This window comes from Ruditapes philippinarum, unplaced genomic scaffold (genome assembly GCF_026571515.1).
Source record: "Ruditapes philippinarum isolate M1 unplaced genomic scaffold, ASM2657151v2 ctg3854_1_1_1_1, whole genome shotgun sequence".
Classification (NCBI taxonomy): domain Eukaryota; kingdom Metazoa; phylum Mollusca; class Bivalvia; order Venerida; family Veneridae; genus Ruditapes; species Ruditapes philippinarum.
The window spans coordinates 53,064-75,267 of record NW_026864231.1 but is presented as its reverse complement, the minus strand read 5'-3'; the positions used below and the strand labels follow the sequence as shown (position 1 = coordinate 75,267).

The 22,204-nt window shown below is 32.1% G+C and overlaps 1 protein-coding gene across 1 annotated transcript in view; it reads left to right on the top strand.

Moving 5' to 3' along the window:
• The window catches only part of LOC132724931 (fibrillin-2-like), a gene marked incomplete at its 3' end in the record, with an annotated part of 85,709 nt that overhangs the window by 10,452 nt on the left and 53,053 nt on the right, over positions 1-22,204 (top strand). Inside the window, 28 exon segments of the mRNA XM_060709918.1 lie at positions 621-746; positions 1,277-1,402; positions 2,298-2,450; positions 3,242-3,403; positions 4,144-4,269; positions 4,632-4,754; positions 5,924-6,049; positions 6,632-6,754; positions 6,876-7,001; positions 7,389-7,607; positions 8,254-8,379; positions 9,235-9,360; positions 10,242-10,361; positions 11,233-11,373; positions 11,685-11,735; positions 12,446-12,574; positions 13,522-13,668; positions 14,077-14,262; positions 14,520-14,645; positions 15,428-15,553; positions 16,106-16,231; positions 16,947-17,069; positions 17,672-17,797; positions 18,639-18,764; positions 19,347-19,469; positions 20,106-20,225; positions 20,850-20,975; positions 21,516-21,641. Coding sequence (XP_060565901.1) covers positions 621-746; positions 1,277-1,402; positions 2,298-2,450; positions 3,242-3,403; positions 4,144-4,269; positions 4,632-4,754; positions 5,924-6,049; positions 6,632-6,754; positions 6,876-7,001; positions 7,389-7,607; positions 8,254-8,379; positions 9,235-9,360; positions 10,242-10,361; positions 11,233-11,373; positions 11,685-11,735; positions 12,446-12,574; positions 13,522-13,668; positions 14,077-14,262; positions 14,520-14,645; positions 15,428-15,553; positions 16,106-16,231; positions 16,947-17,069; positions 17,672-17,797; positions 18,639-18,764; positions 19,347-19,469; positions 20,106-20,225; positions 20,850-20,975; positions 21,516-21,641 — 3,684 coding nt within the window.

Here is a 22,204-nt window from a genome sequence, read left to right as displayed (position 1 = left end):
ATATCATTTAACATATAAGACTTTATAATATAGCTTAAAATATCCTAAATCAAATTGACTTATCAATATAAAAGTTATAAAAGAGCTGATATTATTACGATTTTATGATTATTTAACATAAATAGGGAAAGTGTTATGATTTGTTATGTCAAAATGAAATCTTGAAATAGTTATTTTTTATTGAACTGATATCAGATTAATTGATATGTTCAATACAGTACTGAGAGTGCCATCAATTAATTGTTTAATTTCGAGCAACTACATGTTTATTTTTTATCAGTATGTAAATGCCGTATTGTTTCTCCATTTTTGTCGTGAAATGTGTTCAAAGTAGACTAAATGCCAATTTACATAACAATTCTTATATAAGCCGAGTCACGACAAAAACAACCGCGCAGTCTGATCAGGATCCATGCTGTTCGCTTACAGACCCTATAACAAGTAAATATTAAACTGATAGCGAACAGCATGGATCCTGATCAGACTGCGCGGATGCGCAGGCTGGTCTGGATCCATGCTGGTCGCAAACCCATTATGTTGGTTTTGTCGTGACGCGTCTCATATGTTTATAAGATGCACGCAATGTGTACATGTATTCTCTTTATTTTTAATACAAACAGATATAGACGAATGTAAAGCTATCCCTGGGTTGTGTCCGAGTGGTAATTGTATAAATACAGTCGGCTCGTACGCCTGCCAGTGTCAGGACGGACAGACGTTAAACAGAATTACTGGTGTATGCGAAGGTAATTGTGCAATGTACAACAAAATTCAAGCCACCAGTTCTAAAATATATATACAATCGGAACATATTGGCTATTATCATAATAGCGAGGTTTGACTGAAAGGGCCGTTATGTTGCGGTTGAAAATATACATTAAATATTTAAATATGGTGAATATATAAATAAGAAAATTAAGACCAATATGCAGGATTTTACGTTTGTTTTAGGTTAAATATGGTAATTGTCTTGTCGGTCACTTGGCCAAATCCTATAACCATGTGATACACGAGTACTGTATCCACAGAGGGAACGCGCAACCACTGTATCATTTATTGCGAGCACAACATCTGCTCCTCCTAATCCATTGCAAGCTTGTATCATTTCTTGCGTGCACAGGAAGTAGATATGTATACCACTAATAATTTAGTCACGTGACATTATTCGAAAAAAAGTGAAATTATAGACCGTCATTCATATAATTTTACTAGTGATGTAAACATTTTAGAAATCGTTTTCTCCATCATTTCAATTATTCACAAACTTTTTTTGCAGATATAAATGAGTGTTTGACACAAAGAGACATTTGCGGCGCTGGTCATTGTACTAACACAGAAGGGAGCTATTTTTGCACATGCGAACCTGGGTACGAGCTCTCTCCAGATAAAACAACATGTATAGGTAAGCCACAGTGAGGTTGTCAAGAATAAAACACTTACATGATATGTATTAACTAATAATGATAACCGATTTCAGTTTTGTTTAAACATATTTATTTTTTATCAAGCTACAATATTACACATCAAACACAAAATTTATACAAAATCGTGATAAAGTGGATTGAACTGGAAACTGAAAGCTTATTGTAATTCTCTCCAGTTTCTGTCAGATGCTGTGGCCAAACGAATTGATTCATCTGATTTTCATGCGACCATTTTTTTAAAAATGTATAATGGTTCAGCATAAAAATTCTTCCTGTTCAGTAAATAATCCAGTCACTTTTTCAAGTTTCTTTGTAGAGTTTTCAGTAAAAGAATGTATGTCTATATTATGCAAGTGATAATACCTATTCTAAGTGATAATACATATATATCTTATATATGTCAATGGTAGGAAATTTTCGTAACTGTTTCCTCAGCAACTACTTATCACAGCCTCTTAAAAGTTGGTATACAGCATAGACGCGTGGTCCCATACGGTGGGATGGATTCGATATCAGGTCTGTCGCTAATCCACTTTCTGTTTACCGACTTAGTTAAATTTCCCACATTAATGGTGAATTCATAGCCACTATATATGTCTGTGGTGAATTGTAGAAAATTTTAGAACAGTTTTCTCAGCAACTTCTTATATACTTATCACAGCCTCTTGATATTTGGTATATACACGTGGTCCCATACTGTGGGATTTCATTTCAGGTATGTCGCTCATCCACTTCCTGTTTACTGGCTTACTTAAATTTTCGACATTTATGGTCAATGGTAGGACATTTTCATAATATCACAGCCTTGTGATATTTAGTATACAGATGCAACCCGGCCATTTCTGACCTTTCATTTTTCTATATCTATTTTAGCTGTGAGACGGAAGTACTGTTTCACACGTGTGATAAGTGGCAGATGTTCGAACGCTTTGTCAACCCAACAATCTCTGACAGACTGTTGTTGTGGTGCCGGCAAAGGTTGGGGTGATGACGAACGGTGCCAGATATGCCCTGAGAAAAATTCAGGTTTGATCTCCATCAAATTAAAATTTTAATTTGTTGTTTTTTTATGAAATATCTTATATGACACATTTTCACTTATTTAACAAGTAGATCTGACTATGTGTGCACAAAATATTTAAAGTTTATTCATTTGTTTATTTACACCGTGCACATATATAAGAGTTTATGACGCCAAACATAATATACACTTGCTTATTGATATGAACCACCAAGTTAAAGGCACATTATGCTTTAGAAGTCAATAATCTTTTATTTCTTTGGAAAGGTCTGATATATATGTGTTAAATAATATTTTGAAAATGATTTTATAGAGTCTTGGAGGTTATACAACGGCTGAAAGTATATAATGTTGACTGTGCAGTATTGTATTGTAGAAGTAGGAAAATGTAAACAAAGTAGTATTTTGATTTACATTCACAAATAAAACTCTATATTTATACAGCAAAAGAAGCGAAAAATAGGTAATCTATATAGCCAACGAGTATTTTTCGAAGCTGTCAAAATTACCAAACAAAACATAGCGAATCTGAGGCCTAATGAGCCTTTAACATAATTAATGATAAATGTACTAATCTATCGGCTCTGTACAGTATAAAGTTGTGTATATCATAAATGGAGACGTTTACAACAACTCTGAAGTATATATTGTCGCTGACAAGAAAAAAAGAAACTTTAGTAACATTCAATTATGTAACAAGTTTTTCGGTTATCTTAAGAGGTAAAATTTTAATGATCATTTTATCTTGAGTTTTAACATTCCACTGCACTTATGTGCATTTGTTTATGTTGTGCAGAAGCCCATGTGAAACTTTGCCAAAGACCCGAACCTCAGACCAGAGTGTGTTCGTTGTTTCCCAACTTGTGCAAGAATGGCCGCTGTGTCGACACAACATATTCCTACAGATGTGAATGTTACGAGGGGTTTCGAATATCCGATGATGGTTCGGAATGCTTGGGTAGGTACATGTACATATGAGCCGCGTCACGACAAAACCAACATAATGGGTTTGCGACCAGCATGGATCCAGACCAGCCTGTGCATCCGCGCAGTCTGATCAGGATCCATGCTGTTCGCTATCAGTTTCTCTACTTGTTATAGGGTTTGTAAGCGAACAGAATGGATCCTGATCAGACTGCGCGGATGCGCAGGCTGGTCTGGAGCCATGCTGGTCGCAAACGCACTATGTTGGTTTTGTCGTGACGCGGCTCATATGTTCAAATATCCTTTTGCTTGATATATACATTTATATAAAGTATCATGTATACAAAGAATATTAGGCCTATCCGTGTTTTGCAATTCTATATACCGATTCATTAGTTTGGATATTGATTCACTGCATGAGACTTGAATACATAATTATGACACCATAAATATATCTGTAACATAAAATCTCTGATACCACATGTGCCAAATTTGAGAGAGACTGCCGTTTTAATCAACTTATTGTGGTATTATTAGTTAAATAAATTATCAGATAAAAAATATAATACATGTATTTGGTTAGGAACATGTTCGAATTTAGGTGCACCCGATCTAGTACAAACATGTTCGGAAAAAAATAATTAAAAGCATTTATATACACTTATTATAGTGACGCCTAATAAATGTCTAGAAGCTAGGATCTTAATTACATAAATCCGTGCTATTAGTAAGGGGAAAATACTTTTTAAATTAATGTGTGTTTTATGTTTTCAGATGTGGATGAGTGTTCCATACAGTCTGGTCTTTGTCTGAATGGAGAATGTATCAATCTACCCGGAAGTTACGAATGTCAATGTCGTGAAGGGTTCGTACTAGCACCTGGTGGAAGATACTGTACCGGTACGTATCTAAACACATGCAAAAATTGTGAAATTAAAAAAAATATTCCTTTGAGATACTTCAATAGCTATATTATATTAAGATTTTATTTTGCTTTAAGTGTGTCTCACAAAAAGCCATTAAGTGTTCTACTGTAATAATAATTATGTAAGCTCAATTTGTCGATTGCGCGACTTTTTGTGACGTCAGTAAAAAAAAGATACATGCATGCATGTCAAGAAGTAGAGCACTGACTAATTGAGCGTTATGAAAATTTGTTTTTCCATCTGTTACTTTTCAAATGATTTCAAACACTTCTCATTATTAATACAATGTAGGCCTATATAAAATAATAAAATATGACTCATTATGTTTTATTATAGATATGAATGAATGTGCAGAGAAGAATATGTGTCCAAATGGAGTTTGTATAAATATGGATGGGACGTATAAGTGCCAGTGTAACAGGGGCTTCAAACAGTCGGCAAACCAGCAAGTCTGCACGGGTCAGTGAATTTCAATGTAACTTGTAAAATTGTAACAGATAAAAGTAGCTTTTGTTAGGCTTGAGAAATTCTGTGACATAGTACAACTTATGTCCCAGCAGAGAATGCAACGACCAAATATTTCAAGTGCTCTTATCATTGTTTTTTGATTTTTAAACAAAAGGTTTTAAAAAGCATATTTTTTTATCAATTATTTTATAATTTATAAAAAAAATGCACACACCATTACAAATATCAACATAATATTGTTATTATTTTCATAGAACACGTATCTTAATTACATGTAATATAAATCCGACCGTGCATAAAAGAAATCGCATGTTTCTCTCTTCTTGACGCGTAACACTGATATTATAAATCAATATTGTAGAGTTACTTCCCTTTTACAATAAAACGCCATTTGCGCGTAGGTAAAATGTTCTGCATTTCCTGCTTAAAATAAGCGACTTTCTTGAAATAACATATTTTAGATATTAACCTCGAGCTAACTTTAAATGATGCAGAATCTCACGATTAGATAAAAAGGATTAAAACGCTACTTGATTAGCAGTTGGGTATACTCCAACAAGTATATGAAATTCCGGATAGTTTCAGAATCCGGACAGTTAACAATTTTTTATGCAATATTTTTAAAAGTAGATTAAACAGATTGAAAATAACAATTTTAGTATGTTTAAATTTTATTTGTAAGACTTTAAAAAAAAAACGAAAAAAAAAACACCCTAACAATTTTGCATGATTCGAGATTTTCTAATGTTAGTGCTGAACTGTGGATTGGATTGAAGTTATCAATTTCTTATTAATTAATCATTTTTGATTTTGATTTAGAATATTTGCCTGGAATAAGATAAATGTTTTGTGAATGCCTCAATGATAAGTTTAAAACAGCTATCTCCTATGATAATGTTCTATGATGTAATCTGGTAATAGTGATGGTGTGGCCAAGTGGTTAACATGTCAGACAAGTATTCAAATAAGTATTGCTGGCCCGTAGGTTCAAACCATGTCAGGGGCAAGCCGTTGTTTCCGTGAGCAAGAAACTTTACACTCATTGCTTAGTATTGGTTGGTTCCAGGAACGGATTCAAGAGTGTTTCTAAAACAATCGTATGAAAATAAATTAGATCTAGTATAAACTGAAGGAGAATGTTTTATTTTTTTAATTTTCAGACATAGATGAATGTACAGAGAATGGGCGTGTATGTCTAAATGGACAATGCTTGAATACACCAGGCAGCTTTAGATGCATTTGTGATGAAGGCTATAGGTTATCACCAGACGGAGCTTTCTGTCTCGGTAAACGGTTTTAGATTTAATTGTTGCTTTAAAGTTAAAGAGAAGTATATCTACTAAAGGTATTTGCAAATGGTTTCAGATTCCAACTGTTTAGATTTTTCCAACGCAGCTCTACTTTTATAACAAACAGCTTGCATAAATTGAGTCACCGCATATTTTTCTCAAAATATTGCTGCCATAAAAAACGTCTGCAAGCATTACTGGGAGAGTTACATTCCTTTTAAATCATAATATCTTTGCCTTCAATCTTCATGGTATATGCTACTTTATATTTATATGTTATGTTATTCAAATATTGAAAGATGTAACAAAAAACAAAACAAATTGAGCTTATAAATCATTCAAGGTGTGACCATAAGTGGTACCCTAAAAGCAAATGGGTTGGGCAAGTGTTCTTACATTAAATTATTATCAGCCCTTTCCGATGTATAATGTTCTGGGAAAAAAAACAGAATCAGTTTTGTTTCAATTTCTCACAAAAACATTAATGAGTAACTATTTTCTTCTGTACATTCTAAAGAATGTGAGGCAGTAAAAATAGTTATGTATAGATAGATATATTGTATGCATTTTCTTTTACAGATGACAATGAATGCCAGACCTCAGGCATGTGTGCTAATGGGATGTGTAAGAATCTCAGAGGAAGTTATAAATGTATCTGTAACACAGGCTATATCCTATCACCAGGTGGAGAAGTTTGCATAGGTATAGTCCCACATGTTGTTTTATGTTGATTAATTTTAGTCTCAGTTTATCTAATATTCATATACTGTAGTAACTTATATATGTAGCTTAGTCAAAATAAAAAAGAATATATAAATTACAGATATTGATGAATGTAGTAGCCAGCCTGGTATCTGCGTTAATGGAGAATGTATCAACAACCAGGGTAGCTTTAGGTGCCGCTGTGCTCAAGGGTTCAGTCTCGGACCAGACAGACGCACATGCCTTGGTGAGGTTTTTTTTATTTTTAAAACTATTAAACTGGAATAGAAAACTTTATTAATGTATTACACAGTCTGAAAAACATTGAAGAAATGACCATGTTTGATTATAAATTACATACATGAAATATTATTGTAGAGAAATATGGAATGGTCAGTAAAAAATATTTTATCATTATTACTAGCTGGTATAATTGTTATAAAACTGCTGTTTCTATAGGGAGATGAATTAAAATTTGTAATTTATTAGTACTTTTTCTTTGCATAATTTTTAATTATCAGATACTTTGAGGCAATATTTTCTTTTGAAACTGTTTCTTTGATTCAATTTCATTTTTGTTATTCTACTTTTATCAGAATGATATATACACTGTATATGTATTTCAATGTTACAGACACAAAGAAAGATTTATGTTTCATGCAATACAGTCGAGGTGTATGTAGCAGCCCATCTCGCATGTTGGCCACCAAATCACAATGTTGCTGTATGGTTGATTCCATGGATCCACCTGGTATAGCTTGGGGACGGGATTGCGAGCAGTGCCTGTCCATGTCTGATCCTGGGTACAAAATTTTATGTCCTAATGGACCTGGGACTGATCATAATGGAGGAGGTAATTGAACATTAAAATACATTATTCTGTATTTTGGGCTCTAAATAATTAAAGTAAGTAAATTCATTGCCATGCCATTACAAAAAAGAGAAATATTATTGTTATTTATTATTTTTTTTTATAATTTTTTTCTCTTTGCGAATCGGTCAAGTTTAAATGTGTTTGAGTTATTTAATTTAACAATAATTTATTGATAAAATCAATTATACCTGTTGTCTTAAAAGAGTAAAGTTCAGCTTAAAATGTTAAAGAATTCATATGGATGCAATGATTTATGATATTTGAAAAAAAAAATGAACTTTATTTTTGACTGTGCATATATATTTATTCATATACTTTTTTCCTGTCCCTGGTTTAGTATTCATAAACTCTTAAACTTATAGAAACCTGTCTTTTACTATCTGTGAAAAAGAAAGACTTGTTTTGATGATATATTTTATAATATTTGCATTTTGTAGTTAATACAGAATATTTATTCTGAATATTATTTGTTTGTTTGTCTGGTTTAAATGCCAATTATAATGAATGTTTCCACTGTTGGTCCACTAAACCAGCATTCCTGCATATCTAACCTGTAATTACCAATTTAATGAATGTTTCATTTCAATCAAGAGTTTTTCTGCATAATTATTGTTTTTTTGTGTAGATATAAACTATTGCGCAATGAGAGGAGATCTGTGCCAGAATGGAGCCTGTGAGAATATACCACGTGGATATAGGTGTCGCTGTAACCCTGGTTACCGTCCTGATTCATCGGAAAGAAGATGCCTTGGTTAGTGTTTGCCTATTTCATTACAATGCTTTTTTTCACTCAAATTAAGAGATTATTTATATTGAACATAATTTTGAGGAACATACTGTTATATGCTACTAGGTACAGTCAAAACTGTGAATAAAGTCCATGCAAAGGAGAGACCATACATGACCTTAATAGACAAGTGGTCTTTTAATTCAGGTGTACACAGTTAAGATTTTATCAATGAAGGTTTGGCAAAGGGTGGTCTTTATTCAGTTACAGGGTGATCTTTATTCAGAGGTGGTCTAAAGTCAGGTTTTGACATTTTACATCATTGTGATGGTTCACAAACCACTATGTCTTACTCTTAGAGTGTTACTATTTTGTTTTTAAGATTTTTTTTGACAGGTTACCTAGTGGTTAAGGTGTCTGCCTCTCAACCCAGAAATCATGGGTCTGAGCCCTATTTGGGTCACGACCATGTTTCTTCATATAACACCAGCACTGGTTGGTTCGAGGAAGCAGACTTGAAAGTGATTAATATAAGTTGCAAAGAACTAAGTCTTGTTTCGCAATCAAGCTAAAAAAATATGTTTAAAGCAAGCATGTTGGTGGCAACAGACTCTACCCTTGTAACCATGTCAGAATAACATCAACTGGCATATCAGTACCTGCTTTTAGTACTATTAACAACACCATTAACTATATGGTAGAAAGAAAAACCTAATTTTAAGGCCAATAAAAAAGGCCTAAGACAAAGAGGTATGAAGAAAGCCCTAATCTCATGACCTTTAACAAGGTGGCAAGAAAAGGGGCTTGAACTTAGGCCATTAACAAAGTGGTGAGGAAAAAAGGCCTGATTTTAATGACATTAACAATGACTATTTTCAGATATTCAGGAATGTACAGAAAATACCCGACTATGTGAAGGTGGTCAGTGTAGGAACACGCCTGGTTCCTACTATTGTGTTTGTCCAGATGGTACCAGACTTAATGTTGGAAATCAGATGTGTGAAGGTAGGAAACTACATATTCATATTCTACATATTAACATTTAATATTAGTTTTGGTCACATGCTTATCTCATACCCACATACTTGACTAACACCCACATTGTGTCTTGACTAACACCCACATAGTGTCTTGACTAACACCCACATACTTGGCTAACACCCACATACTTGACTAACACCCACATACTTGACTAACACCCACATACTTGACTAACACCCACATACTTGACTAACACCCACATACTTGGCTAACACCCACATACTTGGCTAACACCCACATACTTGACTAACACCCACATACTTGACTAACACCCACATTCTTAGACACACCCACATGCTAATTCCTGCAGGGGTTATACTGTTTATTATCAGCTTCTTAAATAAAAACAAAACAATTTTAAACAAAAAATTTAATTTTTGGTTGGGAGTAAGTGACCAATAAGTCTATATTACAAAGCTATCAAGATATTGTGTACTGAAAATATTGTGGCCAAAGTTTGTGTGTTCATAGATGATTTTATGCCTATTTCATTATATAAATGCATATTGCAGTAAAATGGAATATGTTATCATTAAAACATTGGTTTCCATCCTTAAGATAATAGTTTTTCAAACACTTAAAGTATATTGTGCTTTTATTTTGGTTAACTTAGAACTTATAAATTTAAGCGGCAAATTTTTCAGTATGCATTAACAGAAAGTTAATGTGATTATCAGTTTTAATGTAAGGAAAATTGGTTGTTCTTCTCAGGTTCCCGCCTTATGCCTGTAATAATGTATGAAGGTAACACCTGAGGTCTTCCTCCAACAGAAAAGCTGGAAAGTCATTAGATTGATATTTAACAAAACAAAACAAGTATGGTACTATTTTGGATTTATTTACAGATATTGACGAGTGTGCATCTTCACCATGTATTGATGGAACCTGTCTTAACATTGCTGGTAGCTTCCGGTGTAAATGTAGGCATGGTTTCATGCTAGATTCAACCGGAAAAATCTGTATAGGTATAATTACTTCATTCTTTAATCTTTAATACCAGAAACTCATACCATGAAGTTTTAGGATTTATCGTTAAAAGTTGATATTCTTTATTTATTACCTATAGTTTCATTTAATATATATCTTCACTTGCTTTGTTTTTAAATCATTAAAGGTATCATTTGTTTCATGGACTCTACAGTGATCTCAAATATGTTGCTTGTGAGAATCAAAATTTTCAGTATCACATTAAAACTGTTGGTTTGTAGTGAATCAAACAGATTGTTTTTTAAAAACTGTTGTTAGAGAATTAATATTTTCAACAATTTGCCAAAGGAAAAGGACTTTAACAGGTACATTACAAATTTACCTACAGTGTTTTGTTTCTGCATATTTTTGTGCATATTTAACAGCCTTATACAGGCTTGTTTCCCCTAGCTTTTAGTAAAAAAAGAAGCTATATTTTCCCCTAACACTAGTAACATAAAGTCATGATTGAACAGAAAAAATTTTTTTAACTGCAGTAAAAAAAGTCAAATTACAAAATAAATAGCTGTAAATGAGAAATATCAAAATTTGAAATGGAATTTTGATTAAAAAAGGTTAGGTTATATGACACTCTCAGTTGTTGGTATTGACTTAATTTTTTCCCCTTATTTTTATTTACTATGCTATATTTTCCCATTCAGAAAGCCAGAGATTGCTTTGTAAATAAAAAAAAAATCAATAACCTAGAATATCCGTTATAATAGCTTGTTTAAGTTATACACTGGTACCCTTATTTGCGTAAAATAATGTGTGAGTGGGCAATTCCTCTAATGTAGTCCATGTAGTCAGTCAATTTACATGCCTGGTATGATGTAAAACCTAAATATAATAAATATAATTTATTCACAGACAATAGAAAGGGTTCATGCTGGATGGAGATAAGGAATGGCGAATGTGAATCTAATGTAAAGCAGAGAATGACCATGGCCGAGTGTTGTAGCACTATAGGAAAAGGTTGGGGAAGTCCGTGCCAGGAATGTTCTACCTTACGTATGTAAATTTAGCATTATACATTATATATATTAGGAAGTTACATCCATTTTAATTTATTTATTGATTTGGCCTAGTATTTCTTTACAAAACTATTCAGAAAAATGATAAATTTGCTATGAGAATTTCAAATATTTAGGGTCATATTTTATCACTAATTTCATAAATTGGACATAGGAATAACCATAGATTGCTAATTTTGTTCATCATCAAGATATATTCAAATCCAGTTTTAGATTAGTATTACAAACAATATAGATATGCCCTGTGCTAAAAGCACTCAGATTACATTATTTGTGTTTTTATTTCAGCACCATCGCCATGCAGGCCAGGATATAAACTGGAAGTTAGTGGTTGTGAAGGTAAATAAATAACTTGAAATATTTTCTTGAAATAGGAGCAGTTTACCTGCATCATTTTCATGATAATTTATAGCTGTGACTTCATGTTTTCTTTCCTAAAGAAACCAGTATTGGCATCCTGTGAGTAAATTTGGCTATTACACTAAATACCCAGTGTATCCTATGATTTATGGACGATCAGGTGTAGACATCTTAACTTATAATAATATTCATTTCTTTCCCATTTGTCAAATTTTACTTCAATGTGAAAACTTTTTCTTAAAACATACGCAGAATGCTCATATATTGAACTTTACTGTGTAAAGAGATTTCAAGAGCAGTCTTTTAAATTCATTATTATTCTTTGGGGGCATTTATATTTCTATTTCATAGAAAGGTCAGTCCATATAATCAAGATCTGACAAAATTTTATTTATGTCTGCTGATGATTAATTTATATTTGTTTTTCAATTTTTAAAAATTTTTATTTTTTTAGGAAATTTTTAGTTTATGTTTTCCCGTCCTGAACAGTGCAAACATACTCAATGCAAGGGTATGCTTAGCTGACTTTTCTGCCCACAAAGTCACTTTGGGGAAAAACGATTAACTGCTTTTAAATTTAGAAGGACTTATTCTGTTGTTGCACTAAGGCGACAAGATATAGATAAAGTTGACACCAGCAGGCTGAAGGTTAATAAAGATAATTAATAAGGATTTTTGTATTGTTTCAGATGTGAATGAGTGTCACTTATTCCAGGGATTATGTAGAGGAGGTGGCACCTGTGTGAACACAGAAGGATCATTTACCTGTACTTGTCCACCAGGCATGGAGATAGATTCATCAAGAAGAACATGTATAGGTAAAACTATCAGATGCTTTAGTTTCAACATCATTTAAATAATATTTTCAGCTTATTTGTACAATTCATGAGTCATATTTCTTTGTACTAACCAGTAGTGGTGATATTATGCAAAAACATATCTATGACCCAAGTAGAGTCTGAGCCCTTTGATCTTTGATTATTAAATCTCTTCTCCTTTTCAAATACTTTGACAGTTTATTCCAAAGTATGAAAAATTGTATGTGTCTTTTGTTTAGAAATTTAGTGAGTGTCTGTTGTTAAGATGTTGAATGTCTGTTGTTTAAATATTGAGTGTGTGTCTTTTGTTTAAATATTGAGTGTGTGTCTTTTGTTTAGATATAGAGTATGTGTCTTTTGTTTAGATATTGAGTGTGTGTCTTTTGTTTAGATATTGAGTGTGTGTCTTTTGTTTAGATATTGAGTATGTGTCTTTTGTTTAGATATTGAGTGTGTGTCTTTTGTTTAGATATTTAGTGTGTGTCTTTTGTTTAGATATTGAGTGTGTGTCTTTTGTTTAGATATTGAGTGTGTGTCTTTTGTTTAGATATTGAGTGTGTGTCTTTTGTTTAGATATTGAGTGCGTGTCTTTTGTTTAGATATTGAGTGCGTGTCTTTTGTTTAGATATTGAGTGCGTGTCTTTTGTTTAGATATTGAGTGTGAGTGACTGTTGTTTAGATATTGAGTGAGTAAGTGTCTTGTCAAGATATCAAGTGAGTGTCTGTCATTTAGATATTGAGCAAGTGTCTGTAGTTCAGATACTGAGTGAGTGTTTTGTTAAGATGTTGACTGAATGTTTAGTGTTCAGATAATGAGTGTCTTATTATTTATATATTGAGTGAATGTCTTGTTGTCAGCTATTGAGGTAATGAGTGAGTGTCTCATTTAGATATGAAGTGAGTATGTATTGTTTTCAGATATTGAGTGTCTATTATTGTTATTTCAGATAAAAGAAAGTCAACCTGTTACCTTGACTACAGTCGTGGTAGATGTCACCGAGGACTAGAGGGATTGTTTAGTCGTTCTGTGTGCTGCTGTTCTGTTGGTAAAGCCTGGAGCCAGCAATGTGAACCGTGCCCGGTAGCCGGCTCTGGTATGCTTGATTAAATTCTCAATAATAAGCTGGAATATTCTGATGAAAATAATGAATGATTGATTAAGAAAACTTCACAAATTTCATCAATGTTGTAATAGCAAACAGGTTAATAGATCTTCATTAAAGTGAGAATAGTACCTTATACATTTATATTTTTTTATCTGACTAATTCACATGATATGTGGTGCAAAAATGATGGACAATTTTGAGTATTTTCTTGATATTGATGTATAGCATAATCGATTTTTTTTACACATATTCTTTTTTCACTGTCGTATATAATTTTTCCAGCATTATTGTAACTGTCTCCTATAAAAACTCTTGCGTTTTAGTTTAAATTGAAAAAAAAGGAGAAATATAACAGACAAATATTGTGATAATTTTATAACCATTTTGTTATTTTAGAGGACTATAAAGCATTATGTGAGGAGGGTGGAACTATTATTGGACCGGATCATCCGGTTGACATTAATGAGTGTCAGGAAATACCAGGTATCTGTACGAATGGAGAGTGTCGTAATACTGTCGGGAGCTTCACATGTACATGCAACCCAGGTTTCGCTCTAGATGCACGGGGAATAAATTGTACTGGTAAGGCTTTTAACTCGTCAAATAATTTTTGTTTGTAATAAAAAGAAAACTTATGCTAGAATTTGATGCTGTCTGTCCAAATGGGAGTAAGGTTCATGTCAAGTTTTAAAGATTTACCATCACATTCATTTACTGAATTTGATAAACATACAAACATGGTTATGTGAACGCAATGAATTTGATAGTTATAATGTTTAAAAGTTATATATTCGCCTATCTTTGTTGCATTCATGTCAACAATTTTTGTCACATTTTAGATATTGATGAATGTAGGATATCTTTCGGTATTTGTGCAAATGGGCGATGTGTTAATACACCTGGAGCTTTCCGCTGTGACTGTAACTCGGGATACAATGCTGTCATGATGGAACAAATGTGCATGGGTGAGTTGGATATTCATTACAGTTAATATAAAAACAATTTGAAGACAGTTTGTTTTGTACTTACTTTCACAAGAAAAGATCATAAGACTAGCAATGTAAAAAAAGTTCAGCTTTTTAACTTTATACATGCAGATGATTGATCAGAAAGTTTGAAAGATTTTTAAATCAATCTTTACATCTTCTTAAACATGCATCTATCATTCTTTACTATTCTTAAGTATTCATTATAAGTGAAAAAAAATATTCAATCCTAGTATGTCACAAAAACTTATTCTTACTTTATTTTTTTTGCTGCATGGCCGAGAAGTGAAATGCAATGTGTTTATTACTGTCATGATATCTGACAGAGTAGGTTCAAAACCTGCCAGGGGCAAGCCAATGTTTCCTTGCACAAGATACTTTACATTCTTTGCTTAGTTAGTTCGAAGGAGAGTTTGTCTAAAAGCTTATAGCTTCCTACACTATCTAACTAAAATGAATTCTATAATGTAAATAAACCAAAATGACAGGGATTTTTTTTTTTTTACTTTGTATCAAATACACATGTTTGCTTATCAAAACATAGCTAGGTCTCAATTCTGCAACTTTGGGAAAGGATGCTTTGTCAATAGCAAATTAGAAATGTTTCTAATTTCTGTTTTAACTACATGTAATCTAGATATACATAGAGAATTAGAGAATGAGTTTATCCATTTAAGGCTACATATATCTGAAGATGAAATATTATTCAGGAAAATCAGAGTAACATGGTATATTGAATGTGGTTATAATTTTACTGTCAGATATAAATGAATGTGAGGAAAACCCATCTCTATGTAGAGGAGGGGCATGCATCAACGAGCAAGGGGCCTACAGATGTCAGTGTCCTGATGGGCTAGAGCTCTCCAGAGATGGTACAGAGTGCCATGGTAAGTATAAATACAATATCTATGTAACGGTTTGACCCGAAGTAGCTAATGTCTTGTGTTAAATACAAGAATGTGTGGCAGATATCAACCCTGATGAATGAATGAATGAATGAAGGAAGGAGAGAAAGAAAGTTTAGGAAGGAAGAATTAGGAAGGAAGAATGGAAGGAAGGAATGAACAAACTAATGAATGAACAAATGAACAAATAGACACCAAGCTGTTTAACAGCCACCAAATTTTTCTTTGTTCATTTCATGAAAATTGAATAAAAATGAAAATTTTAGACAATGTTTTTTAGTAGACAATTATTTTAGCATGCAAATTGTTAAAAAAGAATTTTAAAGGGAATGTTGTACCTTTACTTTAAACCACAAATTTACATGGAAAACTATATTTCTTTCCTGTTCTATATTATTAAGAGATTTTTGTAACATTTTATTTGTTGTTCTATATTCCAAAACATAGATATTCCAAAACATAGAATAAGTAAGGAATGATTTCTAGTATTATTATTAATAACAAACTTTAAAATGTGCATGTTTCTATTTTTAGATGTTGATGAGTGTTCAGCAAGCAGTAGTATCTGCTCCCATGGTTTCTGTGAAAACTTCATGGGTGGTTACCAGTGTACATGTAGTCAGGGATTCAGACCAAATACTCTCAGAACAACTTGCCTTGGTAAGATTCACTGTGTTCTCTGTGTGTTTTAAGACCTAGGTCATTTTTTTCTGTTACAATGTATCAATTTTCTGTTTTCTTACAGAGAAGGGCTTTGGGTGCCCTGGCTTTTATGCAATATTTCATTGATTTACGAGCACCTGCACAGACGTCCTATTTTCTCTAGCTGCCATGGAAAGACTCCTCACATTAGGGGGGATTTGAACCCTCAACTGTGTGGCTGCTGGCAAAGTCATTGATCCTAACAAACCTGCCACTTTATACTAGACTCCAGAGGCTTTTTGTCATTATAAAAGTTATCTTGTTTCATAAACTTATCTTTAAGATATCAAATATTTGCATATTCTTTGCTGATTTTATTTGCATTTGACTTACATGAAAGTTTCTTACACAACCAATTAGCTCACCAGGTAGTGTATCAGATTTGTAATGCAGTGGTTGCTGGTTTGATCTTTGGCTGGGGTGACAATTGATCTTTGACATCAAGTGTAATGGCCAGTTGTCTCATAGAGCTGATTTACTTGCAGAGAAATTGGTAATTACTGGTTAAAATTATTCCCCAAAAAAGGCATTTAGGTGGACCAGCTGCTGAGACATGACCAAAAGTATGTTTAAATCAGCATAAAATAAAACAGGAACAAAACAACAAAGTTACAAAGAAAAAAAATGTCTTTGATGATAATTAAATATTAATCATTTTTCACAATGATTACAGATATTGATGAATGTTCGGAGAGAAATGGCGGATGTGAAATGTTGTGTATAAACTCACCTGGCAGTTTTGCTTGTGGCTGTGAGCAGGGGTACATACTGCAACCAGACGGACGGACATGCAAAGGTTTGTGTTTTTAGAGGTCATTAAGAGCTTTCGGTCATTTAACTAGTTCAGGCTTTGATTGAGTCTTGAAAATTATTGAAAATATGTTTTTGCTTTAAATTTACTTTTATCGCATTTTAAATATACCGGTACTTTAACTTAATATTATTTTATGGGCATCTTTCAGTTGATGATCAAAAATTTAATTTGTTGAATTTTAACACTTCATACATTACATGTTTTACTAATTATTTATATATAGGTATATTTTTGAATTTATTCTCAGATTTTAATTACTTAATTCATATTTTTTATTTGAAATGATTATTTTCTTCAAGTGTAATATGCTAATTTTTCTTTTTGCATTATGTTTACCTACCGTACCTATAATTTTGGTACTCTTCATTAAAAATTATAGGCTATAGTCCATGTGCATAGCAGTTGTAAATAGTATGAAATAATACATAAAATGACTAATTTTTGTTATTATGAGAAAAAAGGTATAAAAAATCTCAAAAGTATTTGTAAAAATTTGACGTTCATTTTGATAATGAATTAGGTAAGCCCAATACTACATTACCTAGCTTTGTTCTTTTATCAATATTTGGGTGTCTTTATTTCAGATTTTGATGAATGCATAGATGACTCTGAGATTTGTAGTGGTGGTAAATGTACAAATATACCAGGTGGATATAGATGTACCTGTGTTGGTGGTCTGAGACCGTCTGATGATCTGAAACAATGTATAGGTAAGTCTGGGTTCCTTTATGTTAGGGGGATATAAGATGTGGAACTTGTACAATGTATCTGTGGTCTATAAGTGCACTGTATATGATAATTTGATAAATATGTACAAGCATGTTTTATGATGGAACACACATTTCAGGCTTCCTAAGCAAATTGGGTACATGACCCAAATCCCCAAATTGGGATTGTTTTCCGATATTTTAAACAAATTGGGAAAAACTGTCAGCATATTGTATATGTCAAATAAATCACTTATAAGTACATAACAAAATGGAATTGAAGATTACAATTTTCTGTGGCACAGTGCAGTTAAAAGTAACAAAATACAAATTTGACTTATTTTCTTTTTTGCTCCTTGAATTGGACATTGTCTCCCTGAAATTGGGAAATTCCAAAACCCAATATTAGCCATCAAAATGGGCCATCAAAAACCCTCTTATAGATGGTCAATAATGTATGGGTACATGTTTCTATAATGTATGGGTACATGTTATATGTGGATAAAGATGTACATTTTCTTTCTGTAAATGATGTTAAATTTTGAGCTGCAAAGTTGACATAAATCATTCTTAAATTAGTTTCACATTTCTGAGCACAAGAAGTTTTCTCATGTCTGATTGTGCTTTCTTTTCTTCGTGCTTTGATTTATCCTATATTAGATATCCTATGGTTTGGTGGACTTTTCTAAACACTTGCATTTAGATAAATAAATTATGATGTCATGACATGATGTCAAATGGCGTTTATATAATTTATATAATACGTGTATATCTAACATGGAAATTTATTAGACATGACAAACAGGTGTTCCACATTACAGTATTTGTATTTTATTTATTTCAGATGTAGATGAGTGTTCTGAACAGAGGAGAATGTGTGAACGTGGACGTTGTGAAAACACTCATGGATCATATAAATGTTTATGTGACAATGGCTATGCTGTACAGGGGTCATCTACTACATGTACAGGTAATAACCTGGCCACATTTTCATCATTGCTGTTTATTTATTTTAAAAGTTTTTTTCTGTTACAGATGTATACATTGGGACTTGTCTTTAGACTTAGGTCTTTTTAAAGCAAAAATGTTATCCCTGCCTTATAGTGGAATATTTACTTCCATAGTATTTCAAAATGATAAGATGCTGTAATTGTACTAAAAGAAAAAAGGCGAATGAAACAGACATGGTTCAGATATATGGCCATTACGCTTCTTTTTTGAAACTGTAACAGTACATCAAAAATAAAAGCTTTTGCTAAATGAAAATGATAGCATTTTTGGGTTAATGGGCCTTTTAGTTAAGTCATAGATATATATTTTATATAACCCAGTGCACTAATTTTATCATTGCTCAGCTTTAAGCTGTGAAACATTTTTAAGACATTGTCATAGTTGATACAAAATAATAGAAAAGATTTAAAAAATGATATTTTATCCAAAATCTCTGGTAAAAGGTTCTTACCATTATTTGCCATTTATCCCACTGTTTAAATTTGAAACAAACATAACCATTGGGATGTAAAGTGATGATATAGGGTCTTGTCATTTACAGATATAGATGAGTGTAAAACAGGAGATGATCTATGTGCTGACGATGCTTTCTGTTATAACACACAGGGTACATACAAATGTGACTGTAAATCTGGATTTGAGGGGGATGGATTCTCTTGTAGAGGTAACTAAGTCATAATGTTATTAACACATGACAATTATCATGTTATGATAAATATCAACATATAATGTTTTACATATAGCATGGTATGCGGTTCAGATGTTTGTAATTAATCACTGAGGCCTACCAGCACAAAGACTGTATGCCTCAGTGATTAATTACAAACATCTGCTTTTCATTTCGTACTTTGTTTTACAAAAAAAATCTTTTAATGCAATATTTAAATTCTATATCATATTATATTATGCTATGTTATATTGTATCATGTTTGTCACATCATGTCATGTTTGTCATATTATATTATGTTATGTCATATTTATTATGTTTTTCATATCATGTTATGTCATATTGTATCATGTTTATCACATCATATCATGTTATGTCATATATAGTTTCATGTTATGTCATATTGTATCATGTTTGTCATATTATATAATGAATATCATATTTTATTATTGACATCATTGTCACATTTTATCTTGTTATGTCATATTGTGTCACATTTGTTTTCAGGTCATTTCATCACCACTAATATTGCATTATGCCATGTCATAACCTTTCATGCCATGTTTTAGTCACATTGATATTGACAACCATAGAATAATTTGTGGAAAATTTATAATATAAATTATATTTCAGATATCAATGAATGTAGAAGAGACAGAGTTTGTGCAGCGGAGGCTGTGTGTATGAATGTACCTGGCAGTTTCAACTGTGTCTGTGGTGATGGTTTCACCGGTGATGGATACAGATGTCAAGGTTTGAATGTTAAAATAGAATAGCCGAAATATTTTTAAATATGGAGAAAAAAAAGTTGGATGTCTGCCAAGACATGACCAAAAAATTGTAAAAATCTTCTTTAAAATCGAGAAAAACAAACAAATATTGTGTGTATAATGTCAGTCAATCTTAATATGAGAAATATATTTGTATCATATTAAAACTTGAGTTGTATGCAAGATTTGTTGGTTATGCATGAATTTCAGTACTTGATGTTTTGATTCAATGACACTATATTTTTTTATTTTTAAATAATTCTACACTGTTTAATAACCTTTAATTAAAAGTAATGTTTTAGTAAATAATATATAAGATAAACTTAGTAAACAAGGAAGGGATGTAGAACAACATGTCAATAACACCAGAGTCGGTTTAAGCTACTTTAATCATCAACCAGTATAATTGGTCAGACAATATACTTCATCAGGATAATACAAATTCTATTAGAAAATTTAGACCTAATTTATACAAAATGAAAACTAAATGTCATGTGACTTTTCTATATTTGGAGTTAATTTCGAGGTTTATATAAGATATCAAAAATGTCTTATATGACTTCATTATATGTACATTTCATAACCAGTATTTTGTTGTTGTTTACAGATATAGATGAGTGTACATTGAACAGTAATCTGTGTGAACATGGTAGATGTTATAATTTACCTGGAAGTTTTAGATGCACTTGTAATATGGGCTTTGCACTGTCAGAGGATGAAAAGGCTTGTGAAGGTAGGCATTGTTTCCATTTATTTCTGTTTTAGAAAAAAACAACATTTACCTTATCAGAAATAAAGTGATGAGCTAAATTATTTGTAACGACTAGATGCTGTGTTACCCTTAACAAATTGCTAACCGTTGAAAAAGCATTCTGTGATAGAAATTTCTAAAAGAAATATCTGATTTGATAGCATATGATATGATAATTTTATATGAAAGGTATTTTCTTGCTTAGTATGGAAAATAATTTTAATAATGAGTGGTGGCATGGCCGATTGGTTAATCTAAGGATTGCTGGTCACTAGGGTTCTAACCTCATCAGGTGCAGGCCTTTGTTTCCTTGTGCAAGAAACTTTACACTCATTGCTTAGTACATGAAGTACTGGTTGCATCAAGAGTGTTTCAATAAGCCTATAGCTTTCTACACAATCAAGCTAAAATAAATTTGTATAAACTTAACTAAATAATTTTAAATGTTTAAAATGAGCATATCTAACACAGTGTTTAATTTTGATTCCAAACATGATTTGTATTTATGTTTTCTACTTACAGACATAGATGAATGTATAATGTTCCCAAACCTGTGTGTAAATGGTGTGTGTCAGAATCTTGATGGGTCTTTCCAGTGTAACTGTAGACAAGGCTATGAACCTGATGTTACTGGTGGTAACTGTACAGGTATGTAGAATAACTAGTTATCTCACATATATATATAATCTGAAACCCACAGTTTATAATCCGCACATACTACATTATCTATAATGTTGTATGTACGGAATATATACCTTGGATGCCCGTCGATGACATATATATTCAAGGGCTGCAAATTTAATTGTGTGTATTGCCCAGGTTGTCCCACAGCTAGTACGGACAAGTAGAAATTTTTAAGAATTTACTATATAGATGTTATCAACGGACAAGAAAATCAGACTAGTATGCGGGTCCTGATATTGTAGATTATGTTTAATAGTATAATGATACTTTTATTGATTGCACTTTGATATGAAATTTGATATTTTATTAACAATTAAAATATTTTTATCAATATTTCAGAAATTTTATAATAAAAGAGTACAGTACAAACCCTGCAGAGCAACACATTTTGGGAAACAATCTAAGTCACAGTTACCCTAGATTTAAAATAAAATTTATTGTGAAATATTACTTCAGGCAAAATTGAAACTTTTTGTGTGAGAATGTTATTGCTGTAAAAAGGTATTTCATTTTTCATTATTTTAACA